Raw genomic sequence first — 19,832 nt, 5'->3', positions numbered from 1 at the left:
GAGATATAGACTGTTACCTACAGATTTGGGCACAGGCTCCTCCTGTTGTTTTTTCCCTTCAGGCAGGCGACGAGCTGGGCTCTGTGGGTTTTCAGAGAGGAGCTGCTGGGGTGGCCAGGCTTAGGTTGCCACTGGTTGCTGCTGAAGTGGCCTGGCTAGCACAAGCTCCTCCACGGGGTGACACACCACTAACCTTGATAACTATCCAGTTCTTTGCTTTGCCACTGCCCATGAACTCAAAACAGCTGTCTGGGCTGGTGTCTTCAGGGGTGCCCAGCTGAAGCAGCCCGGGTGTGGGGCTCCCCGAACCGAATGCCAAGGAGCTAGGTATGAAGCACGGGTGCAGCAGAACTGGCTTTGAGCTCTTGGCACAGCAACTGATCTGAACTGGCAGGAGGAAGCATCTCGGCCCTGGGCTGCCTTTCAGCCCCTCCTTGTTGTGCCCCGGGGATGCTTCCCGCAGCGTTTCCCGGTAGCAAGGGCAAGGCAGGGAGCCCCGGGGCAGGGGCTGCTATCAAAGCGGATACTTAAGGGGTTGGGGAGTGGGGGTCCTGGAGGAGGACCAGAGGTTGCGAGGAAGCTGCCACGGGTCCTTCGTGCGTGTATGTGAGCTCCCACGTCCTCCCCGCCCCCAGGAGGGACCAGCCGTCCTCGTCTGGGCGGGGGAACCGGGCGAGAGTGGGACCGGCACGGCGGAGGCGGCGAGGAGCCGGGCACCGCTCCGCTGTCCTGCGGGGGACGGACTGGGCTGAACCGCGGCCTCTGCGGAGCAGCACCGGGACTAACGGGACTTAGACTAAGGGAATAAGACGGGGCAAGACCGGGACTAAGGGGACTGAGACCGACGGGACCAGACCAGACCGGGCCGGGCCACAGCGGGACTAAAGCGAAGGCGCCGGCGGAGGGGGGCCGGGCGCTGCCCGCGGTGCTGAAGGCGGGGCCGGGCGCTGTCCGCCGTTCTGCAGGAGCAGCTCGGCCCGCTCCGGCCCGCTCCCCCACGCCCGTCTCCTCCGGCCCATGCACTCCGGTCATGGGCGATCACGCCAGCGGTTCCGGGGTGGGCGTCTACAACGAGGCCCTGCTGCACAAGGTAGGGCTGAGCGGTGCTCGGAGAGTCGGGGCAGGGTTGGGGGGAGGTGGGCTGTGAAATGCACGGAAAGAGGCGGGGGGGGACGCGGCTGCCGCGGTCAGGCTCTTGCTTGAACTTCCCCGGCAAACTCTGGCGCTCTTTTCTCCTGGCTTCTTGTTCCCTGGTAGGGTTCACCTACAACCCCCTACCATCCTGGTGGTGTGTCTCTGGGGGGTGCGACTGCAGCTCTTTCTTCCCCCACCCGCTCCGGGTGATGGGGGGCAGGTGGGGAAGGGCTGCAGCAGGACCGAGTGTGTTTACCGGCAGGAGCGCTGGACAGAGGCCAGGCGTGCGGCACAGCCGGCGTGCGGCTGCTCCCGCTGCCCACGGGGCCCGGGAGGAGCTGCACCCCGGGGATCTGTTTGGTCAGAGCCAGCCTAAGGAGCTGGGACCTCCCGGCCGTGAAATGGCAGTGACCCAGGAGACGCGGGGTCCCTGCGTTCCTTGCTTTGAAATTCTTCTGCGGGGTCTCTAGGACTCTACCCTCTAGGACAGAGGGTAGCCAGGGCTGCTGCTGACCGCGCAGGACCGGGGTGGCTCAGGCTCTTCTGCAGGCTGTGCTGGAGCGCAGCTTTTGCTCCCTGCAGTCAGATCCTGCGCCGCAACTCCAGGAGACCTGGAAGGGACTCAGATCTTTGCCAAATCTACCCATCACTCCTTCTCGCTGTCCTCACACCGCTTTGCTGCAGTCCCCAGTGACGGTGCAGAGAGTGACGCCCCTGGGGAGCTGGGACAAAGCAGTGGAAAGGGCTGGGGCTGTGTGGATCCCTTTTCACGAATCCCAGTCTATTTTACATCCTGCTCTACTCAGAGCAACGTGCTCAGCACTTGATTAGCAGGAAAATAGAAATTACTAGGAACTCTGTTCTGTTGTGCACCGAGTAGGACATGCCTCCAGGGATGACTCAAGAAACTTTGATTCTTTGCAAAGCCTTAACTCTCTCTTCTCCAGCAATGAGTTGCTGCAGGAAAGGAGTGAGATTGGTGGAAATGAGTCTCTGGGCAGAAGAGCTGCCTGGGCAAATAACCATCCCAGCCCCATGTTCTTTGCTGTTTCCTTTGTTCTTCTGCTGCTGTTTCTAGTTGGGTTGCTTATCTTGCAGAAACAAGCCTACTCTTGCTCCAGGGGTGTGAGGCAGCAAATACCTTGCTAGATTCTGCTTCTGAGCAAGGAATCACATTTCAGATGTGCTGAGACACTCCGGGAGAGCTCTGCACTCTGGAGGCAAAGGCTAAGTGGTAGCTTGGTAGCTAATCCCAGGCCTGGGGAGGAAACAGGCTAGAAGGAAATCAAAGCAGGAACAGCAAAGGTTTCTTCTGGGACGTTCCAGAAAACTTTCACTTGGCACAGAATCTTTCAGGTGATTTGATCCATTGCCAAATCATTCTTCCTCCCATTGAATGTTTGGATGTCTTTAGCTGGAACAAGTCCCATAGGGAGAGAGATGTGCCACTGGGCTGTGGTTGATCCAAGGTGTTAGCAGGGGTTGCAAACAAGGATTTTCTGCAGGATCTGAGCCAGTGTTTGCTTGATGCACAGCCCCTGAGCTCATGTCTTCAGGGCTGAGACAGCTTCTGCCAGGGCATGGGCCGAGCAGGGCTTGCAGAGGGTTCTGGGTCCTGACTTGAGACAGCATTAAAGGGGCTTGACCATGGTAAAACACTGTCTGGCAGTCTGGGGACAACTCTGAGATGTCCCTGTAGCACAGAACAGGTCAAGACAGCATCCAGGTTGCCCTGGAGCACTGCCTGGAGCAGGGAAGAGACAGTGCATTTTTGTGTATAGAGCAGGTAGAGGTAAGTCTGAGTAATGCATCCCTGAGAGACTGTGACAGTGGTGTGGTGAGGGGCTCAAAGGAGCCACAGTTTCCCTCCCAGACCTCTCCTCAGTGCCCAGTACTGGCTGAGCTCTGCAGGCAGCTGTGCTGGGGTGCACGTACACAAGTGCCACGAGGTGTTATGACAAACCTTGCTGACTTGGGAGCAAACTTTTGGGTTTGGAACCTCAGCAGTTGTCTGAGAGCAACAGCAGAGCCCATGTGGAGCACCTCTCCCTCCTCTTGCAAGCTATTTGTTAGCTCAAGTCCAGCTACCACATGCTGAAGCTCAAAAATCAACTGGGAAAAAACCCTTAACCCACATGTGCCATCCTAGATCTCCTGCTGCTTGGCTGGCACTGGGAATGCAGCACTCACTTCCCTGAGCTGCTCTGACAGCCAAGCAGCACTGCTCTTCCCCTGACATAGCAGACCAGAACATCTTTGCTTATTGACTGCCAACACAGGCTGGGAAGACCTGAGTAGATTTGCCTTCACTGCCTTATTACTCTCTTCTGTTTCTGCAACCTACACCAAGACAGCAGTGATTTGAAAACCCCAAAACTTCTCATGTGAGTGGTGGAAAGAGAGATTTGTTCTTTCCCTAGGGCAGAGCAGACAGGTCTGCTTGGGGTGTGTCCCACAAGCTGTGCCACTTTTCTGCTGGAGCCATAGTCTAGACAAGCTGTGGGGGGTGCTGAAGTGAGCTTATCTCTGCACACCCAGTGGAAATACTTTGGTTTAGATGGAAACAAGGATTGCTGTGGTTGTGCTGAAGCTCAGGAATGGTGCTTTGGGACTGCTGTCAAGCAGCTGTCCTAGTCTTGGCCAGGTTTTCTTCTGCACTTTGGTTAGTCCTTCTGTGTGTGGACCCCAGGAAAGCAACACTCCATTGCCAGAGATCATCAAAACATGAAACAAAAGTTTCCCAGGCAAAGGAAAACCTGTGGGGGGGGGTGGAGGGGTGAGGGGTGAGGTGATGCTGGGAAAAGCCAGGCTGTGGCTAAAAGTGTTGGCAGAGTGGGCACAGAGCTTTTTTGTCTGGAAGGCTTCTTCTCATCCTGACTCAGGCACGTCCAGTCTGAGGTCTGACAGCTGGCCAGCCACATCCACTCCACAGCAGGGGTTTTATTCTGCTTCTAAGTTTATTTCATAACCAGGAAGGTCACAGTGATTTCCACTCTGCTCTGCTTCCACTAAACCCGTGAGCTTTTCCTGAAGTCATTAGGAAAAACTCTTGGCTGATTCAGGCCAACTTTTACTAGTAGCATTATTATTAAATCATGAAACAATTCACAAGTTATCTCTATTATAAATCCCAGTTAAATTATTGATAGCAGACTTTGTCTTTTATACATGTTCTCCATGAATTCTGGGCTCTGGAGGCTTTCTGGTGCTTGTTGCAGCCAACTCTCTTTCCTCTATAATTAATGCTGTTCCCTGCATTAACTGTTCCCAAAAAGAGTGCTTCAGGGTGAAGCACTCCCAGCACCAGTATTTTTACTGGGAGTAATGTCTCCTCTATCACCAAAAAAAGAAGCAATGCTGGAGTGTGGGAGGCCCACAGTAAGGAATTCTTGGGAACATAGAATCATAGAATCAGTCAGGGTTGGAAGGGACCACAAGGATCATTTAGTTCCAACCCCCCTGCCATGGGCAGGGATATCCTACCCTAGATCAGGCTGCCCACAGCCTCATCCAGCCTGGCATGGGGCCTTAACCACCTCCCTGGGCAACCCAGTCCAGGCTCTCACCACTCTCATGCAGAACAACTTCATCCTCATGTCCAGCCTGAATCTCCTCACCACCAGCTTTACTCCATTCCCCCGTCCTTCCCCAGCTTTTTTGTAGGCCTCCTTCAGATACTGAAAGGCCACAATAAGGTCACCTTGGAGCCTCCTCTTCTCCAGACTGAACAGCCTCAACTCTTTCAGTCTGTCCTCATAGCAGAGGTGCTCCAGCCCTTTGATCATCCTCGTGGATGCTCCAGGGCAGATCCTGTTCACAGAATCCTTCTGATGGGGAAAGACCTTTAAGCTCATCCAATCCAATCATTAGCAGGGGGAACATGTCTTGGTCTCAGGAGAGGCTTGGAGAGTGAAATTCCCCACAGGGAAAGGGATGGCCAGGCTCTTCTGACCCATGTGCAAGGGTTTCACTCAGAATTCTGCCTCCCAGCACACACACACACACTCCAGTTCTGGTGCAGGCTTTCAGCCCAGTAGACTGCTCTGAATGTACAAGTGACCCACAAACAGCCTGACGCTGAGTCAGGGGGAAGGAGAAATCTCTGGCTGCAGAGCTGGCTCCAGATTGCTGCCTCTCAGCCTTGCAGAGGTACTGGGCTCCATCCTGCCAACAGCTTTGTTTGGCAGGTGAGGCCTTTCCCAGGAGATGTTTGGGTTGGGGATGTGTTTTGCCTAGGGAAAGCGCTGATTCATGGCAGCAGGCGTTTCACGGGAGCGTGTCGGCAGGAGCAGGCTGCAGCCAGGTTGTGGTGTGGTGCTTTATGTAAGGCAGGATGCTGGCCCTCTGCCAATCCATCTATGTTCCTGCTTTCTTTGTGGTCCTCAAGCTCCTTGACTTTTGATTTCAGCCCACTCCTTCAGAGTCCAAGGGGTGCCATAGTGCTGGGCACTGTGGCACATGCTCAGTGGCTGGATCCCTATGGCCTCCCAGGGCATAAGATCAGGTTTTGATCTTTCAGGGCTATTCAGCCACTTGGTTAAGCACTTTCTCTCCCACTCATCTGACCTGCGATTCACCAGTGGGTTGCATGGTCTCTGAAGCGGGGCTGGAGACCTTATCAGTGGCCTTCCAGTAGGGGGCCTATAAGAAAGCTGGAGATGGACTTTGTACGAGGGCTTCTAGTGACAGGATGAGAGGGGATGGATTGAAGTTTGAGGAGGGCAGATTTAGACTGGATTCATAGAAATTTTTTTTTTACAGTGAAGGTGGTGAGACACTGGAAGAGCTTGCTCAGGGACATCATGGATGCTCCCTTCTGGAGGTGTTTCAAGGCCAGGCTGGACAGGGGCTTGAACAACCTGGTCTAGTGGAAGGCATCCCTGACCATGGCAGGGAGTTTGGAACTAGATGATCTTTAAGGTCTCTTCAACCCAAACCATTCTGTTCACCCCAGGACCCCTCAGTGTAGACAAAATGATGGAGGGATAGGACCAGCCATGAGTGGAGGTTCCTTTGGCCATCAGGAAAACACTGAAGCTGCCACTCAGCAGGCTACAAGTGACCTTGATGCCACCTGAGATGGGGATGAAAGGCTAGGGTGTCACAGGATGGGGCAGAGCTACTGGAACTGCATCAGACAAAACACAAACCAAGAAGGGAAACAGCAGATGCAAAGTATGGCAGAGAGTCAGGGGGTCAGCCCCAGCACTTCACTGGCTCAGGGGTGGCAGGGGACAAGTGACAGAGGAAACACTGCCCCGGGATCAGCTCAGCGTTTGCTAGGATTCAGAAAGGAACCCATGTGCTGAGAGGCAGACACAAAACCACTCCTGACTAAGAAGGCAGCCAGCAGAATGTTTATTTTAACTCATGGCCCTGCAAAAGGATTGGAAGTGCCTTGATTTCCTGAAAGGATGTGAATGTTTGTGCCAGTAGCTCCATGAACAACACCCAGATTCTGTCAGAGAGGGGAGGGAGGGGCTTGTGTTTGCACTCTTGGTCTCTCTTAGGCTGGGTATTTGGAGGAACAGAGGCAGAAGCAGAAGGGATCATGAGCTCCCCAGGGATGCAATGTGGGTACCAGGGCCGAAGGCTGGTGTGGAAGCTGCTCTGGAGGTGATGAAAGTGCCCCAGCCTTGACATCTGCACAGCTCTCCCATCCCTTCTGCTTGGGAACAAGCTTTGCTTCATGTGAGAGAACCCTGGATCTTCCCGTGGGCTAGAGAGGCTGAGAGACTCCTTGGGTTCAAACAGAGCAGCCAGAGAAGGGCAGCACTGCAGGTCTGAGGCATTAGTGCAGGAAGAGAACCCAGTGCCCTGGAGAGGCTGCAGGGTTGTGGCAGAGGCTGTAAGCAGCAGCTGCTAGAGACAACCTCTTTACTAAGCAATTTTGGACATAATCCAGACCTGACAGAGTCCTCCCAAAGAGGTTTTACAGCAGGGCTGTGTGAGCCAAGGCTGGGGCAGGAGCATCTCTCCTGCTTGCTCTCTGAGATGGGCTGTGCTTTGCTTTCTCTTCCACCTCTCTGCACCTGGAGAGGGCATAGTGGGGCTCATGACCAAAGTTCAGCCTGAAGCACATTTCATTTATTACAGAGATGGTCCTTGGATGAGCAGCAAGAGCAAAGGTGAGAACAAAGAACAGGACACAGAGAGATAGAGATAAGCTGTCTAGGTGTGACACTGTCACCCAGCAGCCCATGGGGACAATCTGCTGCTGAGATTCTCTGCCATGATCTAGGGCTGAATTCTTCCACTCCAAATCATGCTGCGTTTACTGCTGCATCCCCCCAGCATTCCCTCCCCAAGCACCCAGTCCCTGGCTTCCAGCTCAGGCATCAACTGCTCCATGCACCAATGCCTCTTTACTTGCTCCTTACAGACAATCCTGGTTGGAGACAGCGGTGTGGGGAAAACATCTCTGCTGGTCCAGTTTGACCAGGGCAAGTTCATCCCTGGCTCCTTCTCTGCCACTGTGGGCATTGGGTTTACGGTAAGAGCCTCATCCCTGCTCCCTGGGCTGTACAACCTCACTCACACTTATGGAGCATTTTCATTTGGGTCATCATAACCTGTGATTTTACAATTCAAAGTGGTGCTGAGCACAAAGAATTGGCAGATTTTGCTTCGGTGCTGCTGGATGAGGGCCCTGGTTTGGCTGTGTGCTTGCTGGCAAACTGCAGTCAGGCACATCTGAGCTGCTGGGGAGGATGGAGGAAGCTTTATGTCCCAGTAGCCTTGATGAGACTGTGCCTGAGCTCGACCTTTTGCATCACAGCTGGAAAGCTCCCTCTGGAGCAGCCGTGCTCTGCCAGGGATGAGCCAGTCTGAGTCCTGCCTGTGTCAGCCCCAGGCCCTCATCAAAAGTCAGGCAGATGGGAGAAGCATTCGGCTGCTGTCCAGTGCTATTTGCAGAGCTGCTGCGGGGCCATCGAGTGGCTCTGACACGTGTGTCCCCTCTGCTGGGGGAGCCTAGGACAGAGACACGAGTCTGGGACCTCATCACACAGGGAGATCTGCATCTCCTCAGCATCCACCCAGCACCTGTGGCAAGGATGGAGCTCAGCAAGAGGCTCTTGCCCAATTGTTTGGCTGTTGCTGTTACCCATAGGGAGACTGTTACCTGTGGGAAGGCTCCTACCCCCAGGTATTTTCTCTCCAGGCCAGGCCAAGGAAGCAAGGAGATATGGTACCAGCTCAGGGTCCATGTCCACAGGGCAGGCCCGGGGCCTCTGCACCTCAGCTCTGGGCAGGCTGAGGAGACTCACCTGTGTTCCCAATCTTTTCCAGCTCCCAGCTGCCTTATTTCTCCTGCAGCACATGACAGTGTGCAGAGGTGATGCTCAGCCAGGCATTTTTCCTGCCTGATCAGCTCTGTGAGCACCAGCACAGTTTGCTGTATCCTTCCAGCCCCCACCTCCCAGCCCTCAGCAAGCTCTAGGAACTCTGAGAGCCTCTAGCCTTCAGCTCTGGGCACTTCCCTGGCCAAAACCATAAATACATATTAACTATAAATCCCCCAGCTGGCTCTGAGTGCAGCTACGGGACTGGAAATACAGGTTCCCTTTCCTGAGGGATATGGGAATGCTTGGTTTGATTAGGAGCTGGCAGCAGAGAAGGTGCAGAGGCAGATGCTGTCACAGAGGACATCTCTGCCATCAGACCTCCTGCAGCCTCTGACGGGCACACCTCTGCCCTGGAGCCCTGCATGCCTGAATCCCAGTGGTGCGAGCAAGGCTGGGGGCTTTGCACTGGGATAAGCCCTGGCATGTGATGGGTGAGCCAGGGAAAACAGATCAGAGAGTGCTGAAGGCTGCTGGTGGTGGAGTGGTGCTTACAAGCCTGAAGACCCCAGGCAGCCGCAGCACGTGGATCTGGATGGAGTTTCATGGAGTAAGTTTTTGGGTAAAGCAACATTCCTGAAGCTCTCTTCTGCATTCCCACACTTGGCCCTTTCCCAGAGGAAGTGTGCTGTAAGCCAGGCTGCACTGGCTGGCAGAGGCTGCGGGGGGCTGTGAGCAGCTGCGGGGAGCAGGACCCCCAGCAGATGTCCCAGCCCGGAACCAGCTCAGCACAGCGCAGGGCTTCCGGCCAGCGGCTGCTGCCTCTCGTTTCCTCCCCGCTCCGCCGAGCTTTGCTGCTGAGCCGAGACCCAGCTCGGCAGCCGTCGGGTGTGCTGGTGGAGTGGGAGCTGCTGTCTCCACTGTCCCTGCCGTCCCTCCTGACCTTCAACCGGCATGGGGTGATGGCGCTGGGGGCGCTTTGACAGCAGGAGGGTCTCCATCTTCACCCCCCTGGGGGCCGTTCACTTTCAGCGTGAGCGGTTCCTCCTTTCCCCATCTATGTGCCCGCAGGGATGTGCCCGGGCTCTGCCCAACGGAAGATGCAAAAAAGCCTCTGGCAAACGCAGCCCCGATGTGGGGGTGCAGGCGGACAGGTTTCCAACCCTCAGTCTCCTCTTCCTCACTCTGGGGCCAGGTCGGGGGTGGCATTGGCCAGGGAGGAGGAGGAAGAGGAGGAGGAGGAAGGCGGGCTGGGCCGGGCCGGGTGTGGCCGCAGTTCTCTCTGTGCCGGGACTCGGCGGCTCTGCTCGGACGCAGCATGAGCGGCCCCGGCAGGGCTGCGGCGAACGGGAGCCCCCCGGAGCGGAGCGAAGACCTCCCAGTGCTGTCCCAGGACTACGAGCTGGCCGGCAAGGTGGGAGCCGGCGTGGGGCACGGGGGGGAAACATGGGTGGACCCCCTCAAGCCATGCCGGGGATGGAGACTTCAGCTCGACCACAGGTCTGGGGGAGACCGGGAGGTGTCTCGGGGATCACCCTCTTCCTCCGCTGCCGCGGTGGCTTCCAGCAAGAGGCTGCGGGCCGGGGAAGGAGGGAACGGCCCCATCTGAGCCTCTCCAGCCCTGCCTGCCCTGCCCCGAGGGGGTCCCAGATCTAGCCGATGTGGGGATGGAAGGTCCCTACCTCGGGAACTGTGTGAAGTCTTCGCCCCGGGTGTGTTCCTGCCCCGGGGCAGGTGGAGATGGAGGTCACGGCAACCCCCAGCACAATAATGTGGGGGGGTTGTGGGAGGGCAGGAAGACATCCTGGGTAGGGACACACACACGCGGCCGAGCTCTGCCCTGTGAAACCTTTCCTGACCTTCCCTGGGCAAGGGGAGCTCCAGTGGTGTTCCCCATGACACAGGGCAGGAGAAGCAGGACCCCACCCAGCCCATCACAACACCTCCAGGGCACCAGGGTGGGAGGCAGTGGCATCAGGGCAGAACCCCTCATCCCCACAGCTCAGCTCTGCTAAGGGTTGCCCTAGGGAGGCACCCTGGGCACAGGGGAGGTACAGGAACTGTGAACCTTTTACCTGAATAATCTACTCCACAGCCCCAGTCTGATCCCAGTGCTGATGGTGCCAGCCCTGAGACCTCGCTGTCTTGCAGAGCTGGCTCCCAAAGCTGACCCATGTGCTGCCACTTCCCCTAAACTACTTTTATTCCTTCACCTTTGTCCTCACCACTCCAGCTCCTCTCAGTGGAGGCCAGTTTTTGTGTCTGAGAGGAAAACAGTTGCCACCTTGATGTGGAGCAAGGTGCAGGCAGAAGTGAGCAGGGTTCCCAGCTGCCCTCCAGCCTGGGCTGGGTGAGGGTGTCCCAGGGAAGGATTTTGACCGTCAAAGTGGATTGGCAGGAGGCAGAGCATTCCCAGCCTCCCAGCTCTGTCTGTGCAGATCCATTTCCTGTGCCATCCTGCACAGGGTGGCTGTGGCTGACTGCATTCCCCAGTATGGGAGAAATGGGGCCACAAGGGTTTGCTTTGCAGGCTCCAGCATCCCTGAAAGGTGCCCACCTTGCACATGGGTATGGGTCTTCTTGCTGAAGTCCTGCTCACTGCCATTTTTAGGTTAATTATTGCTGGGCATGAAAGAGCTGCTGTGGGTGAGCAGGGAGGAGAGCACAGTTCCAGGTAAGACTGTGCTTCTGGAGATCAGCATCAGATCAGCATCAGACCAGCGCTGATCCTGCCCGTGTCTGGCAGTGCTGGAGTGATTAAGGAGCCTGGACTGAGCTTATTTGCTTAGCAGGAGGGGAAAGGGCACCATGTTTGCTTTGGTGTTTGTGGCAAGCAGGGCCCTAGGTACTGACAGGGTGAGAGTCCCGGACACAGAGGGGTTTGCCCAAACCATGCATCAGCCCTTGGGGCTGGGCACACCCAGGCTGGGGATAAAGCATGGGTGGAGGCAGCTCTGCATATTCAGGAAGCCTCTAGAGTGGGAGACGGCCCGAGTCAGGCCAGGAGACATATCTTCCTGCCTTCTCCCAGCCCTCCTCTTCTGCTTTCCTCTCCTCTGGTGCCTGAGTGCACCTGGGGGTGCTGCTAAGCTGCATCCTTGAGGGTCCCATCTTGCCCCCAGCTCTCATGGATCTCCCCAGACCCAGCAGAAGCAGCCCTGGGGAAGGAAATGGAGAGACACATGGGACTGAGCAGGGCTCAGCACCACCCTCCCCATCCTGCTGACACCTCTCCCTGCACCCATCTTGCAGGTGATGTTACTTGGAGACTCAGGCGTGGGGAAAACCTGTTTCCTGCTCCAGTTCAAAGACGGAGCCTTTCTCTCCGGGACCTTCATAGCCACCGTGGGCATAGATTTCCGGGTGAGACCACCATGGCTGCCAGCCCCTCACCTCCCCTTACCTGCACTTTGGCCAGGGCACTGTGCTGGGAAGGGGAAAAACGTGTTTCCAGTCTCTGCATCCCAAATAATCTCCTACCTGGCTGCAGGTGCTTGCTGAAACCCTCCCACCTCTGCCTGAAGAAGTGTTACCAGATGGAGAAGCCCACTTGGAACATCACCTCTTATTTTTAAATCAGCCTCAGTTTAGTCCATCCTGGGGGTGTGCAGGGGGTACCAGCACACTCCACTGGCTGGCCTGAGGCCAGTGGCTGTGGTGGTGCAAATTTTGTGACTTGAAAGGGCTGAAATGGGCTGCTGAGGCATTAAGACCCCTGGATCCCATTTAACACCTTCTTGATGCTCTCTGGTCACCAGATTCCAGCTGCAGGGCCTTTCTTAGGATGCTAACCCAGGCAGAGCTGCTAGCAGCACAGGGCAGAGCAGCATTTCCGCAGGCTGGGGGCTGTAGGGATGTCTCTGGGCAGGGCTCTGTCTGACATGTGTCAAATGTGGTCGGAGCTTCCTCTGCCTCTGCATTTCTGCTGCCTCTGCTGCCCCAGCTGTGCTCTTGGCTTGCAGAGGGGAACTGGGGTGTTAGTGAACAGGGGATGGAAGAGAGAGCTGGGGGATCACTTTGAAGGGACCTCTTGGTCTCTTCTTCAAACAATGTCATGAAAGAAGGAAAGTGCCATGTCCTACTGCTGCACTGCTGGACTTAGCACTGGTGGCCCTAGGGGTATTGTCCGCCTGTAGGTATCTGATCTGCTTTGTGCCAGGGATCCCCTCCGGCAGCTGACAACTTGTGCTGGTCTCCAAAGTCACTTTTTTTTCTTTCTCTCTTTTTTTTTCTTTTAATCAGCCCATTTTGTCGATCTTTGCCATCTCCACAAGGGCTGAATTTCCATTTCAAACAATTCCAGGCAACCAAATTATTTATAGGGGTCTTCTTTTTACAGACTCATCTCTCTAAGTACAGTTCTTTAAGAGTCTTAAAATAGCCCTCCAGTAGCTGCTGCTTCTCTTTCTTCTGGCCTCTGGAGAGAAGTCCCTGTGCTTCTGAGTTGGCTACAACGATTACTTAAGCTCAAGATCTGCCTTCCTCACTCTCTTGCAGATGCCTCTTCCCTTCCCCAGCCCCAGCCTAGCTGCCTGACTGCAAAATGCCTTTACCCAGAGGATTTCCTCCTGCTGCACTGGATATAGCCATGTGCTACCAGAAGCCCCCCAGCCTAGTGTCTGCTACCACTTTTATGGGCCAAGAAAGGCTCCCACCAGCAAGGAAACCCAAGCTGGCCACTCAGTACCACCCACTGAGTCTCCAGGAAGCCTGTAGCATGAAAAGGACTTAAATTGCTGCACACAGCCCAAATTTATAGTGCAGTGGCCTTTCTATTGTCACACAGAGCAAGAGGGATCCTGCCAGGAGAGTCAGGGCTTTGTCATGGGCAAACATCCAAAAAGCACCCTAAGATATTAACCATAAATGCACATTTGCATGTGGTTCATGAAAGACCTCCCCACTTAGCTCTGCTGAGCTTCTCCTGGCCATGGCATCGTTAGCTGGCTCTTTAGGGGACTTGGGAGCCACGGGACAGGGGTGCTGGCTGCAGGAGACAAGCAAAGCATCAGGACAAAGGAAGGCTGGGATCTTACTGTTCTGTATGCATCAGGGCCTGATACTGCACTTTCCCACCTTGGCACAGGGGATGTTGCTCTGAGATGTCCCTGTAGCCAGCACGTAGCATCACGGCCTACTGGCAGGACCAAGGTTTTTAGCAGTGAGGTTTCAATGTCCAGCCTGGCTTCATCCTGACTGTTAGACTAGAGAGAAGCAAGAAATGTTTTACCCTGAGGGTGGTGAGAGCCTGGCCCTGGATGCTCAGAGAAATGGGAGGTGCCCCATCCCTGGAACCATTCCAGATGAGGTTGTCTGGGGCTCTGAGCAATCTGCCCTAGCTGCAGTGCTGACTGCAGAGAAGTTGGAATAGAGAACCTTTCCATGTCCCTTCCAAAGCAAACCAGTCTGTAATTCCATGATTCTATCCTACCAGGCCAGAGAGAGCAGCCAAAGGGCTGGGGCACAGCCAGCTCCATGCCAGGGCTGGCTGGCACCCGCACTATAGTGTGCTTTGGGCTGCTGAACACACTCTCCTTCTCTTCTGCAGAACAAAGTGGTGGCCGTGGATGGTGTGAAGGTGAAGTTGCAGGTGAGCTTTGGGAGGGGGTGAGCAATTTCCAGCCAGCCTGCTGAATCCACCCTAGGCTGACCATAGTAGCCTGGTGGGGCCAGGAGCCACAGGGGCATCCTCATTTTGGGTGGGGGTGTTCCCCTCCCTGCTCTCACCAGGGTGGCTTCTTAGCAGATCTGGGACACGGCAGGACAGGAGCGTTTCCGCAGCGTCACCCATGCCTACTACAGGGATGCCCAAGGTGGGTTTGGGGTCCGGTGGGTGTGGGGGTTCCATCCAGAGCACATTCCTGTGGCAGAGCAATGCTTATTCCCTTTCAGCCCTGCTCCTGCTCTACGACATCACCAGCAAGATGTCCTTCGACAACATCCGTGTGAGTCCCATCTGTGGGTCAGGACCATGTTTCTCTCTGGGGACTGGGGTTGTGGGTGTCCTGGGTGGGTATTTGGGGCTCTTTGAAGCCTGTTTTACACCTAAGCAGAGGCTTCTTGGGCCATACCAAGCTGGCTGGGAGCTCATCCCCAGGGTGCCTGACTGAGTGCTGCAGGGCTGGGTGAGTTTTGTTTGGGGACAGTGTAAACACCTGGAGGGATAGAAGGTGGGGATGGACCTGAACTGCCTGAAAGCTTGGGCTTGGAGCCAGGGCGTCTTCAGAAGTGTTGGGCTGTGATGATGGAGTGGTTCCCATGCCAGAAAAAAATGTGTTTTCCCCATCCTCACATCATGTGTGTGTGTGTGTGTGCCTGTGTGAAGGCTGAAGGCAGGGGGACACTGGGTTACTGCTCATCCCAACACAGCCCTGCTGCCCCACAGGCCTGGCTGACAGAGATCCATGAGTATGCCCAGAAGGATGTGGTCATCATGCTGCTGGGCAACAAGGTGTGTGCAGGGTCCCCCTTAACCCCACAGCTTGCCATGCCGTGCCGTGCTGTGTTGTGCCGTCCCCAGGAATGAGGAGGGTGCTCTGTGTGCCAGCTGGGGGCAGCCTTCCTGCTCTGCTGCTTTATGGGTTTAACCAGGCACAGAGGTGAACCCGAAGCGTTGGGGACGCTGGAGAGGTCCGGGAGGGTCCGAGGGAAACAGTGTCCTCGGTGTTCCCAGCAGTCAGCAGGAGGCAGCAGGAGGCTGCGGCTCCCAGCATGGGATGCTCCTGGTGAGGGATGTTGCAGGGTATGGGGTGCTGCTGGGAACAGGGTGACCCCCCGGCTCCTGGATGCGCCCCTAAATCCCAGGCAGCTCCATGTCCCAGGTCTCCAGTCAGATTCCAGATTCTCTACTGATGTACACTGCTTGACTAACTAGTGCTGAATTTTCCCCTGGGATTGGATGCCCTCAGAATCCTGGATGGTGCTGGGTTCTCAGTTCCCAGCAGGGTACCAGAAGCACCCCCTGGACCCTGAATGTCCCAGGTAGTGGATGCTGCCCCAGGCCCCCCAGTGTCCCCAAGTCCTCTATGCCCTCCAACAGCCTAGATGCTACCAGGGCCCAGATATTCAACATGCCCTTGATTCTTCTCTGGGCATTGGATGTTCCTGGATCTCTGATGTCCCCAGTTTCTGACAGCCCCTTGTGCACCCCATAGTGCCTGCATGTCAGATGCCCCCAAGCCACCAGCTGTCCCTGGTACATGGTGACACTTTCCTTCCCTCAACAGGCTGATGTGAGTAATGAGAGAGTTGTGAGGACAGAAGATGGAGCATCGCTGGCCAGGGTGAGCCATGCCAAGGTCTAACACAGTTGCAGCCCCCCACCCAGAAAAACATTTGTCACCCAGGATCCCCACCCAACTCTGCCATCCCCTCCAATGGGTACCCAGATCCACCTGTCTTTAGTGTGGGCAGTACAACAGCTGCCTAGGGCAAGGCAGGGAGGGGATGGCACCTTGTCCCCAAGCCTCAGCCAGGTGACAGGGACAATTTGGAGGGGCAGGAGGGCATTTCAGGGCTGGCCACTGATGGAGCCATGCTGCCCTTGCAGGAGTACGGGGTGCCTTTCATGGAGACGAGCGCCAAGACGGGCATGAACGTGGAGCTGGCCTTCCTGGCTATTGCCAAGTGAGTACCTAGGGGACCTAGGCAAGGGAGGTGTTCCCTTGGCCCCATGCCAGCACTGGAGTGGGCAGGTGGAGTAATGTTGCCCCCATACCACAGGGAGCTGAAGCAGCGTGCAGTGCAGCTGCCAGATGAGCCTCGCTTCCAGATCCACGACTACATCGAGTCACAGAAGAAGAAGTCCAGCTGCTGTGCCTTCGCCTGAGAACAGCCAGGAGGAGCTGGCAGCCCCAGGGACACAGCCTGGCAGGGCAGAGCAGGGGCCCAGTCCTGCCCTCAACTACCCAAAGGAGCCAGGTTCCTCGAAGCCAGGTGTGGATGGAACAGGACAACGGGTCAGAGTGTGCATGGGGACAGCCAACACCCCAGTGCCAGGATCCAGGGGCCGGATCCTGCTGCCCAGTGGGGCAATACCTGGAGCTTACCATGTGTCACCAAGGGAGTCACCATAGGGTGATGACTGCCAGCCTGGCCAACAAGCCACAGTGATGCTTCCAGCACATGATCAAGATGCAGAACACAGTCCTGAGCCCAGCTGGGGGCCCCTTAGAGCATCTCAAGGGGCTGTGTGTGCACCATGGACAAGCCCTCATGCAGCCTCTGGTCTTCTCCCTCACGGCAGCCATCCCATCTCTTCCTGCTGCTCTCAGCTGGCTGGAAGGGCCTGATCTAGCCCCCCACATCCTCAGTGCTGCTGGGCTCTGGCTTCCCTTCAGAGAGCCCTGCTCTGCCTCTCAGGCTGCCCCACCCTGGAGGGCAGCTCGTCCCTTACCTGGCCACAGCTCCTCACTGCTGTGGTTGCTGCTGTCAGCTTCTACCCTCCTGCCTCCATGAGGGCAGCGATGTCCCTGATGAGTCCTGGTTGTACTAAGGGAAAGGCTGGGATGAGGAAGTGTTCAGCCAAGCCTACTCCCTGACCACACAGCCAGCATAAGAAATAAAACCCCTGGGAGCACCTAGGTGACGCTTGGGGCACTTCTGCTACACGTAGTGATCTGGAAGAATCTTTATTTCACTTCTCTTGTAGCCAAAGGAATTAGAGACTGGAGGAGGGCGGTTCTGAACAAGAAAATCCTTTTTCTTACCAATCCTTTCCAACAAAACTATCTCTGGCCTCATGCAGGCTGGAGCTGGTGAGACGGAGGTGCCCATGGTGGCCTGAGGCTGCTGTGCCTGCCAGGGCAGGCTGGGTTTGTGTCCCATCCCTGCACATTTAACACAACTGTTTCTTCCTGCTGCTGGAAAATAGCAGCTGGAACCCACTGTTTGGAAACCAGATGCCTGAGATGCTTCAGCCATAGAAAGCTGCTGTGCTGGTCACCAGCAAGGTGCAGAGTGCAAGTCTTGCAAACCCCATTGCTGCACATCCTAGATGCTCAGCTCAGCCCTGCCAATCCTTCCAGCACACTGCCAGATCCCCTACACACTGCTCAGTGCAGAGAGATGGTGAATATTTGGTTGTGTAGCTAAAGAGCTGATATGAGGCTAACTCATGGCTCTGCTGCCTGCAGGAGCTGGAGACCATCCTGCACATCTGTCCCTGCCAGCATCTTCCCTGGTCCTGCACTGAGCTGCTCAGCTCTCACCGGCCCCGATGTTTCTTTCACCTCTGCGCTGCTCCCGGTTCTCTTTTCTCAAGTTCGCAGCTAAAGCTGGGCGTTTTCAAGGCTTTGTATCAGTCTGGTTTGTTGCTGCGTGAGAAACCCCTGCCCTGGGTCTGCAACGTGGGAGGAAGGTTGCTGTGTCCGCAGGCTTCAGGGCTGGAGAAGGGGGGTCCTGGGAGCCCCCGTTGGGAGAGGGAACTACCCACAGCCCCGTCCTCCTCGTCGGGGCTTTCATTCCACATTACAGACAGTCCAAAGGTGAGAGGGGAAGAGTAAACATGGCCTGTTAAATTAAAACCAACCTCCTCCCCTGCTGTTCTCATGGTGCGGAGTCCAGCATTCCCCAAATAACTCTGTCTTCCCACCAATGGCATTGCTGCTGCTTGGCTGATGTCTGCAAAAAATGCTGGATGGTTTCAACACAAACAGACGCTGGCTCTTTTCTGCTCCCCCCCCCCCCCCCTCCAGCTGAGCTCCTTTAACCTCCCGCTGAGCCGCAAAGGGCCCTGGCAGTAGGAGGCAGCTGAGCTTCGATGGCGCCACCCGCACCCTGCCCTTCTGCGGGCACTGCCAGGATGTGCTGGACCCAAAAGCAGCTCCAGCTGTTTCCTTTGCTGCTGGCCTTTTCTGCTTGCAAAGCACCCATCACGGAGCTGGGGATTGTTTGTTGACTTGGGGCAGTGTTCCCAAAAAGCGTCCCCTCCCGTCACACATGCCACTTACAACCCATTTGCGAAGGCGGGGGGGGAGGGAGCAGGGGAGGGGAAGTGTGCCGCGTGGATGACACAGGCAATAGACCCCCCCTTGTCCTGGGGCCATACCACGACACGCTTGCCCTGGTTTTCCTCTCTGCAGGCATCTGCCGCCGGCTGCCGTGGGATTGCTGTTCACAGCCTTTCTCAGGACAAATGCTCAGCCGAGTGGAGGAAACAAATGAGCCCACCATGCTCTCCCAGTCCAGCCCCACGGAGCTGGAGCACAGCCACTCTCAGCTCACAGTGGGGTGTCTCTTGGCCACTGAGATCCCTGCAGCAGGGGTTGGGTGCAGATCCTTGTCCATGCTGCCATCACCTCCTCACCCACGCAGCGGCAGCCCAGCTAAACCCGATCCTGGCTGCTCCAGGGACCTTTGGCCACTGTGGACTTCAGCCGGGTCCTGAAGTTTGGCAGTGAGATGGTGCCTCAGTTCCACCCTCCCCTGGGACAACCCAGAGAGCCAGGGGACCGCTCTGCCTTGCTCTGTCCTTGCTGTCCCAAAACCGCAGGATCTCACACCTCCATAGCCCCCTGCTGCCATTTCTTCCCCAGCTGCAAGCAGAGCACAAAGGGCTGAGACAAGATGATCCTCCCTTCGGGTCACCCTGCTCCAGCTTGCCGAGCAGGGGTCCGGGGACTACTTAGGGAAGCAGAGCTGCTCTCTCATTCCCACGGCACAGCCGGTTACTGGCGAGTGTGGCCTTCGTGTTGCTTTCCCACGCAGTTTCAGTTTGCGTTTTTTAATCCGCTTTTGGAGCTGCAAGCATCCCGCCAGCGCCTGGGCAGCAGCGGCGAGGATCGAGAGAAGGGACGGAAAGGACTAGCCCCGAGAGGCATCGTCGGGGCTGTGTCCCCGGGGGAAGGCAAAGCCAGTCCACGACGAGGAGAGCGGGAGCTGCCCCGGCGGTCTCGGTCGGTGGCGGGGAGAGACGGAGACGGCCCCACGGGGAAGCTGTTGGAATCCACTGGGAGGGGTCAGGCCATACGGGAGAGCAGTGCGACCCCACTGAGCGCGGCGTCACTGCCAGCGATCGCATCCTGCGCAGGAGCTGTCTGGTCGCACTGAGGGCAATTCAACTTCACAGAGGAGTGGCTCGACCACACAGGGCGCGTTGCGGCCCCACTTGCAGCGATAGGACCACACTCAGGAGCGGTTTGGTCCCCCTGAGAGAGTCTGGTCCCTCAGGAGAGTAGTTCGGCCCTACAGGGCGCGGTCTGGCACCACCGGCAGCGTTCAGACCCCACGCGGGTGCCGTCAGGCCCCACGGAGGAGCGATTCGACTTCACAGACGAGCAGTCAGCCCCCCCCCGGTGGAGGGACGGGCGGTCAGGAGGACCCCAAGGCGCCGTGCCCAGGACGCCCCGGCGGGGAGCTTCATATTTGCATATCCCCGCCCTGCATACAGTGACCCCGCCCCTCCTTCTCCTTATT

At 56.6% G+C, this 19,832-nt stretch overlaps 1 protein-coding gene across 5 annotated transcripts; it reads left to right on the top strand.

Moving 5' to 3' along the window:
• The first annotated feature begins 591 nt into the window (after positions 1-591).
• RAB37 (RAB37, member RAS oncogene family) lies at positions 592-18,070 on the top strand. 5 transcript variants are annotated; one of them, XM_064151086.1, is made up of 9 exons: positions 592-1,090; positions 7,517-7,627; positions 13,966-14,007; positions 14,164-14,230; positions 14,310-14,362; positions 14,803-14,868; positions 15,644-15,700; positions 15,967-16,043; positions 16,140-18,070. In XM_064151086.1, the coding sequence occupies exons 1-9, from the start codon at positions 1,031-1,033 to the stop codon at positions 16,243-16,245; spliced, it is 639 nt and encodes a 212-aa protein (XP_064007156.1). In that variant the 5' UTR covers positions 592-1,030; the 3' UTR covers positions 16,246-18,070. The 5 variants fall into 5 exon arrangements, with proteins under 5 accessions (XP_064007156.1, XP_064007155.1, XP_064007158.1 ...); XM_064151085.1 differs by lacking the exons at positions 592-1,090; positions 7,517-7,627 and adding exons at positions 9,661-9,831; positions 11,670-11,780; XM_064151088.1 differs by lacking the exons at positions 592-1,090; positions 7,517-7,627 and adding an exon at positions 9,661-9,831.
• Positions 18,071-19,832: the final 1,762 nt, after the last annotated feature.

This window comes from Pogoniulus pusillus, chromosome 11 (genome assembly GCF_015220805.1).
Source record: "Pogoniulus pusillus isolate bPogPus1 chromosome 11, bPogPus1.pri, whole genome shotgun sequence".
Taxonomy (NCBI): domain Eukaryota; kingdom Metazoa; phylum Chordata; class Aves; order Piciformes; family Lybiidae; genus Pogoniulus; species Pogoniulus pusillus.
Note: the sequence above shows the minus strand (reverse complement) of the source record. Positions and strands in the feature narration are given on the sequence as shown.

What these genes read in the sequence shown, in the direction of transcription:
- RAB37 (XM_064151085.1), top strand. Translation starts at nt 9,736, where the DNA reads ATGAGCGGCCCCGGCAGGGCTGCGGCGAACGGGAGCCCCCCGGAGCGG. An exon ending in TCATGCTGCTGGGCAACAAG is followed by an intron (nt 14,869 to 15,643) that starts GTGTGTGCAGGG and finishes TTCCCTCAACAG; the next exon opens with GCTGATGTGAGTAATGAGAG. An exon ending in GCCTTCCTGGCTATTGCCAA is followed by an intron (nt 16,044 to 16,139) that starts GTGAGTACCTAG and finishes CCCATACCACAG; the next exon opens with GGAGCTGAAGCAGCGTGCAG.